Source organism: Tachysurus vachellii, chromosome 6, assembly GCF_030014155.1.
Source record: "Tachysurus vachellii isolate PV-2020 chromosome 6, HZAU_Pvac_v1, whole genome shotgun sequence".
Classification (NCBI taxonomy): Eukaryota; Metazoa; Chordata; class Actinopteri; order Siluriformes; family Bagridae; genus Tachysurus; species Tachysurus vachellii.
In genome coordinates, this window is record NC_083465.1 from 19,712,501 (window position 1) to 19,732,886 (window position 20,386).

Below are 20,386 nucleotides of genomic sequence, written 5' to 3' on the forward strand. Positions count from 1 at the left end.
GGTAGGGGGCCTCGGTAGACCTAGTCTGAGTCACAGTTGTGGCAAGTGTAAAAATCCCTTCCGTCTGTGCAGTTCTTGTGTTCCCAGATTTCCCTTCTTTTCCTGCCCTTTGTCGTCTGCTTTCTTGGGCCAGCTTTTGGGTGTGGACAGATGGACACAGGTGAAAAAGTTGTGTCCATAGCAGAGGATGATGGCTCACCACACATGGTGACACCACACATGGTGTGACAGGGGATGATGCTCTAAGTGGCATGGAGGATGCCACAGTTGCCATATGTGATGGAGTTGTAGCGGAAGATGGAACCTCTGGTGTCACTGCTGGCATTGGGCGGTTTGTGACTAGGGATGGTGCAAAGTCACTGTCAGTGAAAATATTCCTATTAAAAGGCCGAATTCCAGTGCATGCAAACCCTGCCTGAATATTTGCCGGTGATGCAGCACGGGGAAGGGCACTCTTCACAATGCCTGGCAGATCATAAATGGACGTTGTGGCTCCTGGATGAGCTTTCATCCAGCCGTCACAGCAGTTGTATACCAGCCTCTTCAGTGGCCCATATACACTGCGTTCCAAGGGCTGCAGCTTATGGGAACAGTGTGGGGGGAATGAGAGGAGGATGATGCCATGGCTCTTGAAAAATCAATCCCCTCCACAGAAAGGTGGGATGTATGTGATTTGATGACATTCATTCATTCATTTTCTACCGCTTATCCGAACTACCTCGGGTCACGGGGAGCCTGTGCCTATCTCAGGTGTCATCGGGCATCAAGGCAGGATACACCCTGGACGGAGTGCCAACCCATCGCAGGGCACACACACAATCTCGTTCACTCACGCAATCACACACTAAGGACAATTTTCCAGAGATGCCAATCAACCTACCATGCATGTCTTTGGACCGGGGGAGGAAACCGGAGTACCCGGAGGAAACCCCCGAGGCACGGGGAGAACATGCAAACTCCACACACACAAGGCGGAGGCGGGACTCGAACCCCCAACCCTGGAGGTGTGAGGCAAACGTGCTAACCACTAAGCCACCACACATCGCACATTTTACTTTTAATTTACACATTAAAGGGAAACTATGCCGTTTTATTTTAGCTTGATTAGTTTTTAAAATAATAATGAAAATTGGTTGGTGATACTGGGACGGTTGTAATGGGGTGTTACAACTGTCCCAGTATCACCAACCATGTTTTCATCTCATGTGAGCTAGCTTGACTGAGAGTTTGACACTTGTTAGCCATTTATATTTTTAGCTTACAAAATAGTGATTCTAATAATACTTGTTTGAATTCATAGACATTTGATCCTATAACAGCATCCAAAAAAGTACATCAGAAAGAAAAGTAATTTTTTTACCTCAAAAACAATCTTTTGTAGATAACTCTGTCAGGAAGATTCAAATGTGGCTCCCTTTATGGCAAAAATGGAGGGAAACTAACTGAGCATGTGCACAGTGAGTGTCATCACTCTAGGTTGTTTCTGATTGGAGGAATTCAAGGCACTATACACTCTATGTTTTTCTGTCTAGTGTAATTTTAGGTAGTATTGTCTCAAATAGACCAATAATGCTTTATTATACTATCTTGAAATTTTTTTTCATCCAGTGCCTAGTAGCCCCACTCTTCTTCTGCTAGGCTAAAGCTGTGACCACTGTGTGCATGAATTGTCCAGTATTCCACACTTGCAGAAATAAAAACAAAATCATTTGAACACTGCAATATTCAGAACTCGTGCAGTTTTTCAAAATTACTACACATTTTGGCTAAAGTGTATAATCTGATGTCATCACAACACAAATTCAGTCAAGGCCCGCTTTGATTCATGTGTGTCGAACATGAGTACGGCTATCACAGAAAGCAATTGTCGTCACTGTAGTGGTTTAAAAGCAGAATCATGTGCTGCCAATTTCAAAAATTCAAATAGTTTTCTGAAAGAATGCACAAAAAAATAGCAAATTCTAGCAAAAGCTGCAGAAAAATCTAAATTTTTGGACACTGCAATTTCAAAAAATATCTTTATGAAATCTTAGAAGCACTATCTATACTTCAAATTCATGTGATTTGGGACTCACCTAGATTTTTTTGGCAAACTCCACCCTAAGTGTCACTGTGTCAGTTGTCTTTAGGTGTGCAGTCTCAACAGCGATGTGCATAATGTCAGTATTAACGTCTACACTACAATGCACGGATAGCTCAGCTCTGAATATCTTCCAGCTTTCTATAAAGCATTCCTTTCTTTTTTTCATCTCCACTAATAAAGCATAACAAGAGTATGCTTTATATGAGTATGTTTCGTGTCCATCTGTGTGCATCTTGTCTGCTTGGTATTTTGCATTCCCGTTTCTGTGTTGAATCTCCTTATGGATTAAGATGCATTCATCTGTCAGTGAACTAGCAATATCCGTCAGTATCTCTTGTCTAAAAATATCACTCATATTTACTGAGCTTTATTAAACATACAACATGTTTAATCATTCTCGCTGTCCCTCTCTTTATTTTTCTCTCTTTATTTCTTTGTCTTTCTCAAAGGAAGTGCATTCTGGTCTATGGTCAGGCTGCTGGAATGCTGCTCAATAAATGGCCAGGCTCTTTTTTTAGTCGTTAACAGCCTCGTGAGTGCTGTTATATAAACAAATCGTTAAATATCAGCGCAAGTGCGTAAATGCTCCTAATGAGGCCTCTGGGAGGCGTTACTTGTAGACAGCTTCACAATAGAATAGCAGTGGTGAGAATTTAGGTCTGCTTGTGTATGCGTGTGTGTGCCTGTGTGTATGCATATGCATGTGTGTGTGCATAAGTGTGGGCAGGAGTGTGTGTGTGCGTTCATGACTGTGTGTGTGTTTGTGTGTATGAGTGTGCATGTGCTTGTGTCTGTGTGCATGTGTGCATTCTCTATGTGTGTGTGTGTGTGTGCATGCATGTGTTTGTGTATGGATTCAGCTTGAGCTGAATCCATATTTTACTCTCAACAATGTTTCCTTTTCCTTACTGAGTGGAATCTATTGTGCCTCTGTTGACCATGCTGACCCATGCATACGCACAGTGTGTTTAATTTTTAAAGCTGAATAATCTCGTAGTCTTTTTGCTCTGCCGCCTGCTCGTCTAGAGACAGATTGTGTCCCTCCCTGCCTCTATGCTTGTAAAAGAAAGTGAGAGAGATGGAAGGACACAAGAGGTCGGTATTCAGTGGCTTATTTGGATGTTCACTTAAAAGTGATGTCTCTTTCTGTGTTCCCATCTGCTTTGGGAAAATCAGGTGAGAAGAGAAGCACTTCGTCTGCATTGTCAGGCTTTAGAACTGCCCATCTTCATTTTTATTTCCTGCAGTTTTTAATCCTATCTCTGACGCCCAGGCACATCCATCTTAAATAGTATCCATTCATTCTTCAATCTGAATTAAAGAGAGAGCAGTTGAAAGGTTCTTGGCTCCAGGGATATACTAGCGCAGCACAGTGTTGGGAGGCCGAAGTGGATGCAGTGCACTGCGGTTATGGCAGCTGGAGAGAAAATGCCTGTTATTTTTGGCGTGTGGTTTTGAAGCAGCTGGAATTGCGAGTGAAGTAGCATCGGTTCCATGCTGCACGTCACCATGTGTTCCTGAAGCACAAGGCTCTTGCTGGCTCATACAGTACAGAGTCCTGTCTCCTGTAAGCTATTGCTTCTCCTGGTTGATCAGTGACACCACTCAAAGCTATTAATCAATGTCCATTGGACCATATTGTGGCAGAGGACATCAGGAATGTACAATCATGTGCCATCATTAACCAGTGTCAGGAGATCTCAGGGTGATTCATGTGCTTGCTTTTGACTCTCTTCCCTTCCTGAGCATACGTTAGTAAGAAAGAAACAGGCAGTTTTAAAATATTCAGAATTTTTAAATCTGATTTAGTTTAAAATTAATGCTGCATTTGTTTATGTTAAGAATATGCAAGTGAATTATGACTGAAGGACTTACACACAGCTGACTCTGAAATTCATAATGCTGTTTTACAAAACATTTCCAAGGAAAACGATAATGCATTCGTTATTTTGCACTGAGCACTTTTGCTGAACTGTGTGTGTGTGTGTGTGTGTGTGTGTGTGTGTGAGTGTGTGAGTGTGTGAGTGTGTGTGTGTATGTGTGTGTGTGTGTGTAGGATTATTGGAGAGAACTGAAGCTTGCCGAGAGGCTTTAATATATTTTTTCTGTAAAGATTTGAACTCCCTCACTTATTATGACTTACTGTTTAAATGCCAACTGTCCCAGGCATGTGGCAGAGTTTTTTTGGATTAGCATTTAAAAAGAAAATCAGTTCTTACTGACTGTATTTTCTTCACAACTCCTCAAAGATGCAGACTGTATTACTATATAAAACTGTATCTTTTTTTTATAGTGGATTATTTAGTGTCTAGTTTTCAGTTAATCTTTTTTTTCTGTAAGCATGTATACAGTATATCTCGTTTATAAGCAGGTAAATGCTAAAAAACAAAAATACATTGACTCAGCAGTGTCTAGCTGGCTTTGGAGCTGAACCCTTCATTTAACATTGTGCAGGTGAAGTGTTACTGAGGATCTGTTTTCGTCTTGGAGAATAAAGAAATTTTGTATTTAACAGGAAACTATTAGTTACCCTGTTCAAGCTGATTGCCAATGTCTCCAGAAGACTTGTGTTATGAGAAAAAGCTCTTTATATCCAAACCAGAAAGCTCGATCCCAGTTTGGTTGTGTAAACAGTTTTGCTAAATTTTTTTCCCAGAAATCTGATTTACTTAGTATCTCAACCATAAACAGCCAAATGCATGTTTCCACATGTTTAGCAGGGTGCTGTTGTGTTTTATTTATATAAGGTGACATCACAGCAAAGCAGTGTGGAAAAAAAAAAGAAAGAAAGGTCTGATATCGACATGTCTCAGTCAGTTCCCAATAAACTCAAGTGTAGATCATTTACAGCAAGAAAGAGATTAGACTCTAAATCATTTCATCCATCCATCCATCTGTCTGTTTATCTATCCACCTTGCCATACATGCATTGATCCTTCCGTTTGTCCATTCACCCATTTGCCCTTCACTTCGTCCATCCATCTACCTATCCATCCATTCATCCATCTTCCGATCCATCCATTCATTCATTCATCCATCCATTTGTCCATTGATTTGTCTGTCTGTCCATTCATTCATTTGTCCATCTGTCTGTATGTCTGTCCGTTTGTCCATCTGTCCCTCTGTCTATCCATCTAGCCATCCATCCTTACATGCATTTATCTTTCTGTCCAGCTGTTTTTCCATCCCTCCATCCTTACATGCATTTATCTTTCTGTCCAGCTGTTTTTCCATCCCTCCATCCATGCATTCATTCATCCAGCTACCTATTTTTCCACCCACCTATCCATCCATTCATTCATCCATCCAGCCATTAATTTTCATTCATACCACTTATCCTCGACAGGGTCTCAAGGATATATCAGGGAAAATAGGGCACAAGGCAGGTTCTCCCTGGATGGAGCGCCAGCCCAGGAAAGAGCACAATTTTTTTGGATGCATAATTAACCAAACCAAATTTTTCAGAATAATATCATACTTTGATTTAGTGCAAATGAAACTTTTGGGTATGATCAGTGTTAATATATCAAAGCCTCATACATGTAATAGATGATTTAACTTGATGATGCTGAATTAGATTGAATGCATTTGTGGACATACAAAAGCATCCTTCCTCTCCCTCTTCTTCCCCCTTTCCATTTTCTCAGTGAACTAATCCTCTCCAACGTGGATGCTGATGTTTCCGGTAATTGGCAGTGCCACGTGACCAGTTCCCGTGGCAACAGCTCCATTGGCATGGAGATTGTGGTTTTGGAGACGTCTGCACTGTACTGCTCTGCAGAGAGGGTGGCTGGCAACAAAGGTGACTTCAGGTGTGCAAGGCAAAAGAAACACAACCCTATCGTTTCACAATCCACAACACACAATATTCATGTATCTGCATTTTTTTTAGCTCAAGATGCAATATATCTATAAGGTTAATCAAACACATATGCAACAGTATTCTTAGCAAGCAACAAATCTTCTGTGGCATCACAATCTGAATTCTGCCTAACCAGCAAATTACATACACCTCTCATTTTTTATGATCATTAACCATGTCTATGGCTGGCAGGGCAGCACTCAGTAGTTAATGAAACGAAGCCGAATGCCTCGCTCTGGCTGAATGTCTCAGCATTGCTGTGTGTTCTTTTTTTAATATTATTTTTTTCTGCTTTCATTTCCTAAACCTTCCATCTAGCTGCACTCTGCTGCCACAGTTTCAACACAATATGGATGTAAAGGACAATCGTCTCATTGTTATGGAGAAAAAATATCACTTCATATTTCTTATGGCAAGCCCAGAAATAATATATTTTCATTTCACAAAAAACCTGTGTAAAAATGTGCCTATACTGGAACATCAGTTAATATTTTTCTACATTTATTAGTATGCATGGAGAGTACCTTTAGAATGAGATTTTAAAATACTATTGGATTTAATGCTTTTATCTATTGGAATCGTACAAGTTGAAAATGAAAGCAATATTTGCATTATCTAGGCACCAATGCAGTGATCTGATTATATTTCAATAGCAGCAACCTTAATTTGACATATAGATTAGAACATAGTGAAATATATATATATATTTTTTTGATGTTAGGAAACTTGGATTCACACACAGGGTCACACAGGAATTAATTTTGTCCTCTTCTTTTGTCTTTAACCAATCAGTTCATTTAGTGTTGCGGATCTGATGCTGCTTTTGTGTCCTACAGGTGGCCTAAAACCCAGGCTGGTTTAATGGCCTTTCTCCCATGTGCCTCAGCCTCCTACAGCTCTCATGAGAAGAGGGCATGGCGCAGATGTGATAAGCATGGTCGATGGGCAGAAGACGACTACAATCAGTGCCCTTACTCCAGCAAGTTTACCCGAATGCTGCATGAACTTACACAGGTGGGCTAAAATAATTTATATTGTTTCTTACTTCACATATTCATGCTGGGAAAAACAATAGTTGGGCAGAAACCCTATTTATTATGATAATAATCCAGAACACCTGTTGAGTCCGGGTATGACTTGCCTTAATGTTCCCACGGTTGAAAGATCCAATTTGGCAGGGATCATTTTTTATTAGTTCTATCTTGCAGTTAATGTAATGTGGTATATGTATGCAATTGTTTATTTTGCAGAACTAAAGTGCAGAACCAGGGTCGCATGGATGAAGTCTCCAAAAGGGATATTAATACAATAGCCTCTAAAAAACTTGACATTTTTTAATCTCTATTTTTCAAAAGACATCCGGCCCCAAGTGTATTATAAACTCAGACAAGTCAGTAGTTTTACTAAATTACTATCATTATACCTTTTTCTATGTATTTTCTTATTCTGGAATTTATGTTTTTTTCACACAGAATGGTTTTGCCATTAGTTTTTGTTCCTTGTTCTAATTATGGGTTAACCCTCTTTACTGGCCTGTGTTTTGGCCCACACTATGAACTTGGATTTGCCCCAATAAATTATATATTTGTTTATACACATACATCCTGCCTCTCATTAATCATTACAAATAGCTATGCTGGTGTATGTGTCTGGTCATGTAGCCTTTCTGTTTTCTCAGTAGAACAAGCAGATTTCATTCTATATATAGGTAATGTATTAGTGTTTTGAATTTTCTATATCTACAGTATAATTAAATGCATACTCTAGATACTGAATATTAATATAATTATTGACAGGGCCTGTGAAAGGGCTAGTTATCTATACTGTAGTGATGTTGTCAATGCTATTTAACTAAAGCAATTTGCAATTTTTCAATAATTTAGACCTAACTTGGCTAAACTAAAGTGAAACCTCTGTAGTATGATTTCAGTAATGCCCAGGTTTGTTGTCTTGCGTTAACATAATATTGTGCATTTTACAAAAAGTTTAGTACTGGGACAAAGCTTCTTGACTTGACTTGAAATTTGAGGTGATATTTCAGCAGTTGTTGTCTTCTTGATTGCTATTGTTACAGTCTTCTTTACTCTGAAAAGATCTACTTACTTCAACATGAAACACCTTCTAGCCGAGAACCCCAACACTTTTGACCCAAATGCTTGGACAAAGTAAGACTAGTAACACTGTCCTAAGAGATAACTTACGTTTAGTCTGACATTGCTTACATTACTGACGACAGAAAGTCTGGACTCCTTGGCAACTTTTATTGGCCACGGATCACTGCAGAGGCTCTCTGACTGACATGTAAAGCATCTAATCACAGTTTGTTTTTATGCACTATCATGTATAAGAAGGTGAAAAACAGTTTGGCATGCAACCCTAGATTCATTTTAAAATGTTGTGCAAATTAATGAGTCTATACAGTCAACATCACATCATTTGGAAAATCCAGGATTTTTCTGATCCTCATAAGTGCTTGTTGTCTCAATTGGAAACACAACAACTTAGTTGCAAGCAAGTAAATCATGACGGCTTTGTTTCCAAGTGGGCTGTTAAAAAACATGACACAAATCTCGCAGAAATCCTGAGGAATCCAACCAATCAGGTGATAACTTTGAAGTGTAAAGTGTTTTCTATTCTCTATCTCTGTCCCACACACACAGATCGCAGTAAACACCTCCAACGCTCTTCTCCTGGCCCAACAGCTCTCCTCCATCACCAGCAATGCAGCAATGTTTGTAGACATGATGGACGTCATCTTTGTCACACATCTTGTTGAGAGAATCACACGACATGTGGATCGTCTCCAACAAGTAAGGACTTTCCGTCAGCTTGCTCTAGACTCCGTCTACAGACTACGTGATTCATCTGAGCCATTTTAGCATTTTAACTTAGCTGGATTCAGTTCAATTTCTGAAGAGTTAAGCAAAGAGTATGATTGAAAAAGTGGTCAAATCATTGTAGCTTTTGTGTCACATCAGGTCCAATCAGTACATTGGAAAAGACCAAATTTAAAGCTGTCTTTTAAAGCAATTTCACCAAAGCTTGTCTAAAAACAGATGTGTTTGCGCACAGTACAATAGTATGAAAAAAGTGTAAGAATAGACAAGCAATGCTGTTTGAATCCTACAGCCAGTTCCAAACATGATTTCAGATCAAAATCTGCACTGCTTACACTAATTACATTTGTAGCTATAAGCTTGTGAGCCTCTGTTTAGTTGGATCAAATGTGCCTTTGTAAGCTCCTTTCAAGCAAACCGTATTCACGTGTTATGTAACTGACTGGAGGAAAGCAAATACGCCTGACTACAGTATAAATGTACAGTTAATTATGTCATGTACATTATAATGTTACAATCTGGGGTGATAACAAATTGCACTGGATGCTATTAAGCAAAATTACAAGCAAGTGAGTGAGTACAAACATCTGTTTTCAGGCTTTTCAAATCTCTCAGGTTTCTTCAGTAATGAAAAGCCACACCGAGGTTTGCGCTTATTGCTCCTTTTATTTGGTCCCACTCCTTTCTGGGTGAATTTTTTTTTTCTTCATTTTAAGCTAGTGTAATTTCCTGTAAATGAACCCTTGTTCAATTACAACCACAACTTGTATGAGCTTTCCATGAGCATATTCAGCATGTAATGATCAACCTTGTAGAGAAGAAAGATTTAAGTAATCACACTTGCTTTAGAGATAATAATTTTTCCACTATTATTGTCAGAATTACAGTAGTACAATTCAAGGTTATTAGAATGTTTTTTACTTTAAGGATTGTTGCCTTAGAGAGTGATGTAATAAGCTGTTTTTCTCAGTTCATTCCCTCATTTGTGTGCATTTGTGAGATGATTGAGCAAAAAATGACAAAAATGGAGAAATGGGGGAAAATGGAGAAAAGGGAGGTGCAGCTTATTATATATTCCGTTTACTGTATTAAATATTGCATTTTATATTGTCCATTTCCTAAAATGCAGTAAATGTACTTGTGTCTCATTTGCTCTGAGGTGTATAGATGCTATATAATTGTTGCCACCTTTGGACTTTTGTTCCACTTCTTTTTGTTTTCCAAATGTATTAGTACAAGACCATTTCATAATTATGGCAAAAAAAAAAAAAAAGGAATGCGTGGTCAGTCAGATTTAAGAAAAAATAATATATATAGTAAAAATATTGCATAGTATAAAAACATTATGTTTCTAAAAAAACATGATTTCTTTGCTAAGAAACTTAATTTAAGCAACTTTCTAATCACTAAATTGACTGATTAGTTCATAATTCATAATAAAATCAATTCAGGGAGTATTAACGTAAGCCAATTGCTTTGTTAAATTTCATGAGCATGTTGGAGCTGACAGGAACTAAAATTACAGTATTATATTTAGGCATTTACAACATACATGGTAGATTAGTTCAGTACAGCAGCGTCAGATCATGTACATGTTGGTGATAAGAAAACTACTTGTGTTAATGTTATTCGATTCAATCAAAAGGATCCGAAGTACACATTTAAATTAAACAAATTCAACAAGCCATTTTTTCAGTTATCAAATTCACTATTCTGGGAGGGTAAATGTTTTAAAGCTATTTCTCTGTGGGCTTTTGTCTCAGTGCTACTACATAAATCCTTGAATGTCACGTCGTGTGTGATGATATCAGAATTTCTTCAAAGCCACAGTGAAGGTAATTTTTTAACACAGCTATGTGTGAATGTGTTCATTCATTGTAAAATGGGCATTCTTATCAAAGAATCTACTGTTTGAATGTTTTGTATTGTATATGTTCGGTGGCTTCATTAAGCAAATTTGTAAAAGCTTTCTAATTTGTGGTTCACTTCACTGTAATGAAACTTGCACATTCAATTAAGCTATAGCATTTTTAAAACATTAGCGCCATAATCAAATCATTTGAAATTCCTCTGACACTGCATACACATTCATGTATAATATGAATTTCTTAAAAAACACCTTGGTTTCACTACTAAAGCACTGCACCCTAGGAGCTCCTCCAGCATCTGTATCATACCATACAATTTACAGGCATATTACCTGTTATTAACGCTTGTGTATACCCTTGTGAGTTATGTGTTGTCAATGTCTGCTGGTGTGTTTTTAGCATTTCAAATGTAGCAAATGGCAAGATTCTGTATAGGGAAAGGCTGGTCAGGCTTTGGCCTTTATGGAGAAAACTATAGGGTTGTGGCTGTTCAGAATCTTTGTTGGCTGGCTGTAGGGAAGTTAACTTTAGGCAAGGAAAAGTTTTTACCTTTCACAGTGCTCTACTGCCAGGGGAAAATCTTTATCTATTGTTTATTGCTCTCCCTTTCAGTTGCACTGTAAAAGGTAAGAACTTGTTAATATACTATATACTTGATAATATACTGAATAAATTAGGCAGCATGTAAAAAGTCAGTTCTCAAAGTTGATGTTTAGGATACTGGAAAAATGGAAAAAGTGTAAAGATCTGAGTGGCTTTGACAAGGGTCACATTGTGATGCAAGACACCTAGGTGTGGGGTGTTCCAGGTATGCAGTGGTTAATACCTACCAAAAGTAATCTAAGGAAGGTCAGGGTCATGAGCACCAGAACTGGACCATGGAGCAAAGAAAGAGGGCTGTCTGGTCTGATGGATCAAATTTTACATTATGTGGATAGACTAGGATGTACTACAGGAAAAGGGCAAGCTGGTGGAGCAATTTTCTGCTTGGAAACTTTGGGTTCTGGTATTGATGTGGATATTAATTTCAATTTCAATTTCTTTGTATAGCGCTTTTAACAATTCACATTGTCTAAAAGCAGCTTTAAAGAAAAATATTTTTTTGAATACAACAAAATAAAAATAAATAAATTAATACATACATTTAAAGTTTCAAAGTAATTTAAAATAAATATATTAATTCAAAATTTAAAATGCTATATATCTATCCCTATCCCTAATGAGCAAGCCAGAGACGACAGCGGCAAGGAAAAACTAAGATAATAGGAGAGGAACCAGTCTCAGAAGGGAACCCATCCTCATTTGGGTGACACTGGACAGTAAATAATGTAAATGTAAATGATGTCCTTTCTACAACAGTTTATAATAGTGCAACCGAGAGTGCCTGAGGAACTAATGGGTCAGCGCAAACTCTAAATTCACCATGAACCCAACACTGATTTCTTCCTGTCAAAGTCTTCAAATGATTGCTGAAAAAGACCAGACTATAAAGCTGACTGACACAACATTGGTTCAATGCATGACAGTCTCCAGGTGGCTCCATCCACAACAATCCCATGAGTCAATGACTAACCATGCAGATCAATCCCTGGCAGGGTGACCACTGGGTGACGAGGCTCCAACCAGGGGTAGAACGTCAGGATTGATAAAGCTGAAACCTGGAACACTGGAAGCGCTGGAATGGCATATATAGCTTGACACACACAGAGAGAGAGAGAGAGAGAGAGAGAGAGAGACAGAGAGAGAGAGAGAGAGAGAGAGAGAGAGAATTGTTAGGTATGATTGTAATCAGGTGATGGACACTGTAAATTATGTGTAAAGTGCAGACAGGGACTTCGGCAAGACTAGCTATGACAGCATAACTAAAAGGCTAGAGCCAGAAGGTGACACAGACATCCATCGCGTCCCACCACTCCACAGTCTGCAAACCTGAGCGACTTGCGAGGGTGGTAAGCCGACAGCATCCAGACATCCCAGTTCACCAAACACTATGCCCATGAAACCTCCAGATCTGCTCCTTTACCTAAGAAAAGTTATTCATAAAAAAATAGACTAAAGAAATGTGTTTTTAGCCTGGACATAAACACTAATTGGAAGGATTGGAATATTCCATAATTGTGGGGCTCTGTAAGAAAAAGCTTTTGCCCCCTACTAGACTAGACTAACTGGAGCTTGTTTATGCTCCTGGAACATCCAGACAGTAAAGCATTACAATAATCCAACCTAGAGGTAACAAATGCATGAACTAGTGTTTCTGCATCATGTAATGACATCATATTTCTTATCTTAGCAATATTTCTGAGATGAAAGAAGGCTACTCTTGTGATGTTATTTATGTGAGTTTAAAATGAGAGACCGGTATCAATAATCACACCATGGTCTTTTACTGCTGCACATGATTTAATAAAAAGACCATCCAGAGTTACACTGTAATCAGAAAGCTTACTTCTGGCTGCCTGTCGTCCTAGTAAAAGCACTTCTGTCTTGTCAGAGTTAAGCAGACGGATGTTAGTAAGCATCCACTGTCTGATATCCTCCACACAATCTTCAATCTTATTAAGCTGGTGACTCACATCTGACTTAGCTGAAACATATAGCTGTGTGTCATCAGCATAATAGTGCAAGCTAATACCATGCTCACGAATGATTTTCACAATGGGGTAGCATACAGTATATAGGGAGAAAAGCAATGGGCCTAAAACAGAACCTTGTGGAACACCAAACATTACTTTAGTTTGTTTAGAGTATTCACCATTTAGAGCTACGAACTGATATCGTACAGTGTTTATGCTATATTATTTTACATGTGTCACAGGTTGCAAGCCAAGTACACACTTTCATGGCCACAGTATTCCTTAATGGCAGTGGCATCTTTCAGCAGGACAATGCACCCTGACACACTGCAAAACTTGTTTGGAATGATTTGAGTATCATGACATACTGTATTAGCTTGTGCTGGACAAACACACCCAAGTTAGACCTTCACAACACAAGTTAGTCCCACACAATACTAGGCAGGTGGATTTAATGTTATGGCTGATTGGTGTGTATCAGAGTAACAAACTGGCATATGCTTGCAGACATGGAGAGATGTATTTGTGTATAATTTTACCCATGTGGGATGAATTATTAAACAGATTTGCAGACATACCTGTATGAATTTGCTGAGTTAATGTTTAGCTTTTCACATGCATCAGTTGGAAAATGTAGAACTGCATCTCAATATAGTTCTTTTATGAAAACTTTCTCAGGTTCAAAATAAACAGCTATTCCTGCTCTTTATGTAAGTCATATCTTTCAAATGAGTATACATTTAAATCTTTTTTTCTAGACGGAAATATTTCTATTCATATCCTTTAAATAATGCATAAACAGCATCCGCATTGCAGCTGCCAGATGTGTGTTATATTTAGGCAAATAAAAAGTATGAATTAATTCAAGCTATGTTGAGTTTGTTAGCTGTCATGTAGGAGACAACACAGTGGAGTCTAAGAGCCTGACATTCATTAAATAGTTGTGTAAACTAAGTTTCATGATCATAAGCAGCCTTTGTTATAATATTTTGCGAGTTGTTGAGAACATTTATCACAACCGGATCATTCAGTTCACGGTGATGATTTATAGCACCTGGCTTCTAGTTAAAAAAGACTTGATGGTTTATTAAGTCCAACACTTATTTTAGTCTTCTGTCTCTGTCAGGCTCTGTCACCGAGTGCATTTTGACTTATACTTGCTGTAAAGTTTGTTAACTGACAGACGGTGTGCTATTGGGTTGTATTTTTTCATAGAACCTTTTACAGCATAAAGTGTAGGGTAGAAAAAAAACTTTCCCAGATGTGGCATGAATGAGTGTATTGATTCTACCCTGAGATCTGTGGGATGTGCTGGACAAATGTGTCCATGTCCGATCCATTCAGAACTTATAGGATCTGCTGCTGGTGCCAGATACCACAGAACACCTTTTGAGGACTTCTGGAGACCATGTCTTGATGGAACACTTAAGAGAACATTTAAGAGAACATTTAAGAGAATTTTCTCCGTTTTGAGTTAAACTTGCTATAAAGTTTGTGTTTACCCACAGAACTTTTCACAGGTTCTCATACCCCACACAGTGTGATATAGTGTGAATGAATAACAAGAGTGTGTTAAAAAGCAGGCACATTAAAAATTAAATGATGATGTAAATATAATCTAAAATATGGTGGAAATATAGATTATAAATTTAAGAGTTTTGAATGCTAGGGATTTAACCATAGATGAAGCCATTATATGGTAGGTAATGTGTCATAAATTTAATTTTAGGAAGTGTTGCCATGTTTCTGCAGAATTTCCAACTTTATAGTAGATTTCTTGATTTTGGAAACTTATCATTGCTTGGAAACATAGTTAGCTCACTTACTCAGCAACATTATATGGTTGAGAGAAAGTGCTTACGGGGTTAATAAATTATACAGTTTAATAAAATAAAATAAGCAAAATTAAATAATTTCTGAATACAATTTTACCACTTTTTTCAACAGCTTTGTTTTCTATTTGTAGTAATTTTATACCAATAGGATTAGTGTAGTGTAGATGCCCGATGACGCCTGAGATAGGCACAGGCTCCCCGTGACCTGAGAAGCTCGGATAAGCGGTAGAAGATGAATGAATGAATGAATGAATGAATGAGGATTAGTGTATTTGTCTGTTTTGGTAACAAAGACACTAATCGTCATAATAATTAAAATAAAACTAATAAATCTTGGAAAAGATGTTACTGGTAAGGCCAAGTACACCACTTCATGCAACATTATTCCCTAATAGCAGTGTCTTCTTTCAGCAAGATACTGTTCCCTGCCACACTGTATGTCCAGGGATGGCTTAAGGAGCATGACAGAGACTTCAGGGTGGTGACTTTGATTCCAAATTCCCCAGATCTCAATCCAATTAAGCATCTCTGGGATGTGCTATAAAAACAAGTCTATGTGAGACCCATAGATGCCCCACTTCAACTAACAGGACTTTAAGGATATACTGCTGGTATCAGATACCACAGCACACCTTCAAAGCTCTTGAGCACTTGTGACAGGCATGAAGACATTTATCAAAATTTTCTGTCTATGATTATTTCCATTGGGTTCTCAGGTCACCTTCCACCTTTCAAAAACAGGGTTGATTGGAAACTCTAAATTACGGCGTGTTGAGCATGTATGTGTGTCTGTACGTGTGTGTATATGTGTGATGAACACTTCAGGGTGTAGTCTCGGCTCAATCTGGGGCTATGCTACAGCTCCACCATGACCTTAATCAGCATAAAGGAGTTACTGAAGAATGGATATATGCATATATTACATGATCCACCTAGGATTTATTTATTAATTAAATCATTCCAGTCACTCAATCACTTATGTAACATCAGCATAACCAAAAATCACAGACTCTATGGAATTTGTTTTTCCAATCGAATCTGATTGTATAAGGTCTTAGCCCTGTATTATATTATAATCTTGCTTATTATTAATCAGGGATGTGTTGTTTATCTTGCTCTTCCCTCCAGCTAGGGGACTACGTGTCTGACATTGCAAGCAACATGATGCAGGTAGAGGAGCACATCCTGTGGATGGCTCAGAACGAAGCTCGAGCCTGCACACGTATTGTACAGTGTGTTGAGCGCATTGCAGACCTCACCTTCAACACACACAGCCAGAACATCTCAAAGGTAAAGCAGTAATACAGCTTCTTGTACAAAATCAAATTTACTCACATTGAACTTCTCAAGGGTAATACATGAATACATTATGCCTTTTGTACATTTTCATGTTCTCTCATAGAGGGGACATCTCATAGGTAATGGAATAATATTCCCTCAATTTCCAAATCATTCAGAGTAAGGACAGCTCAAGAGCAATCCATAAACATAAATACAAGCATATAAAATACATTACAGTAAACATAAATGTGTGTTGTTAAATACTTGTTTCTACATGTACAATTAACTTGAGTTTGTATGGGAACTGAGTACATAATAAAACACTTCAGGACATGCTTTAAATTAAAAATAATCAACAGTCTAGTGTGTTAGTTACTGTTCTTACGTTAAGTTGATTATTTTCCAACACCGGCATGTCCTGATTTTTTCCCTCTTATACAACAGAAATTTGTCAATGATTTAAAAAAAAAAAAATAAAAATACATATTTTTTATATATATATATATATATATATATATATATATATATATATATATATATATATATATATATTTAAATCATTGACAAATTTCTGTTGTATAAGAGGGAAAAAATCAGGACATATATACATATATATTTTTTTAAAGAACTGCATCACTTATAACAGATATAAATAGCTCCAAATAGTCATCCCATGTCTGCCCCCATCCCTCTCTCAAAGATAAGAAGACAAAAAAGAACTTTCCCTGAAGAATCTGCATGAGCATTAATACGTACATGTGGATTGAATTTCAAAAAGCACAACTGTCATAGCTGCTGGTATAATTAATCAACACCTTCTGACCAGTCAGATTCAAGAACTCAATAGCACTGTGATATAAATATTTATAAAATCATAGAGTATGGACAATGTCCTTCATTCAACCTACTTTTATACTTGCTTGCATGTTTCCTGCCCCTACGATCCACCCTCATTAATTTGCACGTTGTTTATCTAGGTTACAGTTTGCCCAGTGTCTAATGTGTTGTTTACTCATTGCATATTTCTATAATCAGAGAAGTCCTTGCCTCATTCAGCCCAAATGAGTGACAAACAACTAGGAAGAAACTAGGTCATCAGCCACCCTGCTTTTCTTTTCATTTTTCTTGCTCTCTCTCTCTCTCTCTGTGTCAAACTCTAATTCCTTTCTCTATTTCTTTGTTTATGCAGGTCTCTGCTAACATAGCTCTGGAGGCCTTTGTGATTAGGCCTTCAAGTCTCATGGGTTTGTTGTGTACGGTGGTAGCTAATCCAGGTCTGAATACTGGTCCTGGGGTTTCTCTCCTCAACTTCAGATGCCATGCAACCAATGTCACAGGATCACTCACCGACCAGCTCAGTCAGGTAAGTGTTAACACCCATAGCTAGCTGCTCTATTTGCATAAAAATAGAACCCGCTGGTGAATGTCACTTTGCTAATGTCTCCACTTTAAAACCATTTGACCGAAGTCACTTGCTCTAGTCAAGTTCACTGAATATGCTGTTTTTCACATGGGCTTAGTTTCTCTTTTGCATTGAATAAATTCTTCTCATTTTTATGCCTTGACCAGATAATATTTACAGGTTGTTCCTGTGTTCATCTGAGATTTTGTTAGTGCAGTATCACAAGAGCGTGTGGCTGAATGTTTGTAAGATTTATCATTGTAACCAGCATGTGAACCTATTAAATTTTGGAATTGATCCAAACACAGCCAAAGTCACAGCAAGGCTATATGTCTGAAACAGATTTACTTCAATTGCTTTCTTCCTGTTTGTACAGAGAGGTTACTTAAGGAAACTTAAGGCCCATTTCCTTTTCTTCTTTTTTTTATTTTATTTTATTTTTATGTCTACATTCCTTAGCAGCCTAAAGGGTTTTTTTGCTTTCTTTCTGGGAAACCCTTAAAGTCTTTTTTTTACCAGAGGCCAATGAAATTTCTGACGGTTTTGGGGTGCTCCTGTTCAGGATTGAATAATTTGTGTTATAACTTTACACAATAGTGGTTTATGGCTCATATAAAAGTAGCCACTCAAAGCTTTAGGAATTTGCGGATTTTATAAGCATTCATTTTTTAACATAGCCTAGAGTGTTTATAAATGACAATTTAATTCTGACAGTTATACCATGATTCAGAGCTTTAGTTGTGCTGTCTGTGGTACCTCTGTGACAGTGTTATTCTGGAGAGGTGTGAATTGCTTGCCCAGCAGGTGGCTCAGTCCAATCCTCTTTCCCATCACCCTGCTCACCAGTAGTCACAATACACATAGTCGCAGTATTATACACACAGTAACCCAACAGTATCCTGACTATTCATATAAAATAATTTCAATAATTTGTTTATGCTGATTGAGAGTATGAGAAGTTGATTTTCATTAAAACAGAGGAATGGAATGCCAGTATACTGTGAGAAAGGGTTCAATGTTCAAAGCATTCAATGTAGTTTCTTTTTTTTTTTTTTAAGAAAAAGCTCACTGTAGACCCCATTTAAATGTCAGGGATGATAACACTCTTTGAGCAAAAAGAATCAGTTGTTCTGAACTGAATTGATAATTACTGAAGTAAACGTATTCAGATGGTTCATATAGTGTATGCTCTGTAAACTGACAGCTCTCTTGTCACCCTTAGACATTGTTGCTTTATAAAATACATATGTGCATATTTTGGACAATAGCTGATTAAGCAGAATTGCCTATTTTGGTCTTGTTATTCAGCAACATTTGCTGACATTTTGTCCTAAACAATGACATCTCATTAGGCTTGATATGTGGGAAACAGTGTTTGTTTGGAAGGTTTTGGACTGAAAGCAAATAAATAGGTAATCATCCACAGAAGAAAATAGTTGGTGCTGTACCAATGCCAATGCTTTATCAGGTTTAATTTACTTGGCCATCCGGCCTTCATCCACATTGCAGGAACACTATGTAATGATGATATTTGTCTAAGAATACTTTGTGGAATTCCACACCCAGATACAGACCAGATTGTACAACTAAAATGCCTTTCTTACATGTTGGGGTTGTGGTACTATTACTGTATGTCACACTCCACCCTAGACTGACTAGATGAGTTGATATTGTTGCCAACACATAAGCAAATATTTTTTCCACATATTTCATGTGGCACATAATTGCAAGGAAATAGTTGAACTATCCGTAGCCATTATATGTACAGTGAGGGATCAAGACACAACTAAAGTAACATGGTGATGTAAGGGGTAGCACACATTTACAGCATTTGGCAGACACCTTTACACAAAGCAACTTAGATTTATCTCATTTATACAACTTGAGCCATTGAGGGTTAAGGGCCCAGCAGTGGCAGTTTATGCGGTGGTCTAGCAACTTAAACTCACAGATTTCCAAGTAGTTAATGTCTTCATCACTGAGCTAACAATTCAATACCATTCCTAGTGGCAAGGTGCTGCCTCACAGTCTCAGGGTCCTTGGATTAATGTTTGTGTAATGGTTCTCTGCAATTTCTTCCAGTATGTTGATTGTCTACTGACCCAGGACCACTAATCTGTCTCTGATGGGCCCTTAACCCTCAACTGCTCAGTTGTAATAAAAGTGAGATAAAATGTAACTCACTCTGCATAAGGGTATCTGCTAAATACCATAAATGTTAATGCAAATACGAATTTCCACTCAAAAAGGCTTCAAAGTGTAAAGGAGTGTGTAAGTGTGTGTGTTGTAACATCTATAGTCAATTGTCTCACATTTTGCCCTGTTTTCTTGTTATAGGCTTCGATCATCTCTCTCTCTCTCAATCTCTCTCTCTCTCTCTCTCTCTCTCTCTCTCTCTCTCTCTCTCTCTCTCTCTCTCTCTCTCTCTCTCTCTCTCTCTCTCTCGCTCACACACACACTCTCTCTCTCTGTCAAGTTAGGCCAAAGAACACTGTTTTAGAAACAGATTTATAAGAAGTCATTTATTTCAGCTATTCCTCCTCATGCCCAGTGTTCCTGGGATAGACTCCAACTCCACCACAACCCTAACTCACATAAATAAACTACAGATGTGCGGGCTCCTGGAATACACTTTTGACTAGCAT

The 20,386-nt window shown here is 38.0% G+C and overlaps 1 protein-coding gene across 2 annotated transcripts in view; it reads left to right on the top strand.

Moving 5' to 3' along the window:
* Positions 1–20,386, top strand: part of LOC132847463 (adhesion G protein-coupled receptor A1) — a 188,082-nt gene that overhangs the window by 71,339 nt on the left and 96,357 nt on the right. Inside the window, exons 8-12 of one of the 2 annotated variants that reach the window (XM_060872760.1) lie at positions 5,731–5,895; positions 6,782–6,959; positions 8,606–8,755; positions 16,187–16,348; positions 17,529–17,702. In XM_060872760.1, the coding sequence (XP_060728743.1) occupies positions 5,731–5,895; positions 6,782–6,959; positions 8,606–8,755; positions 16,187–16,348; positions 17,529–17,702 (829 nt within the window). Of the gene's footprint in view, positions 1–5,730; positions 5,896–6,781; positions 6,960–8,605; positions 8,756–16,186; positions 16,349–17,528; positions 17,703–20,386 lie in introns of those variants that run through there. The other variant, XM_060872761.1, reaches the window with a different exon arrangement.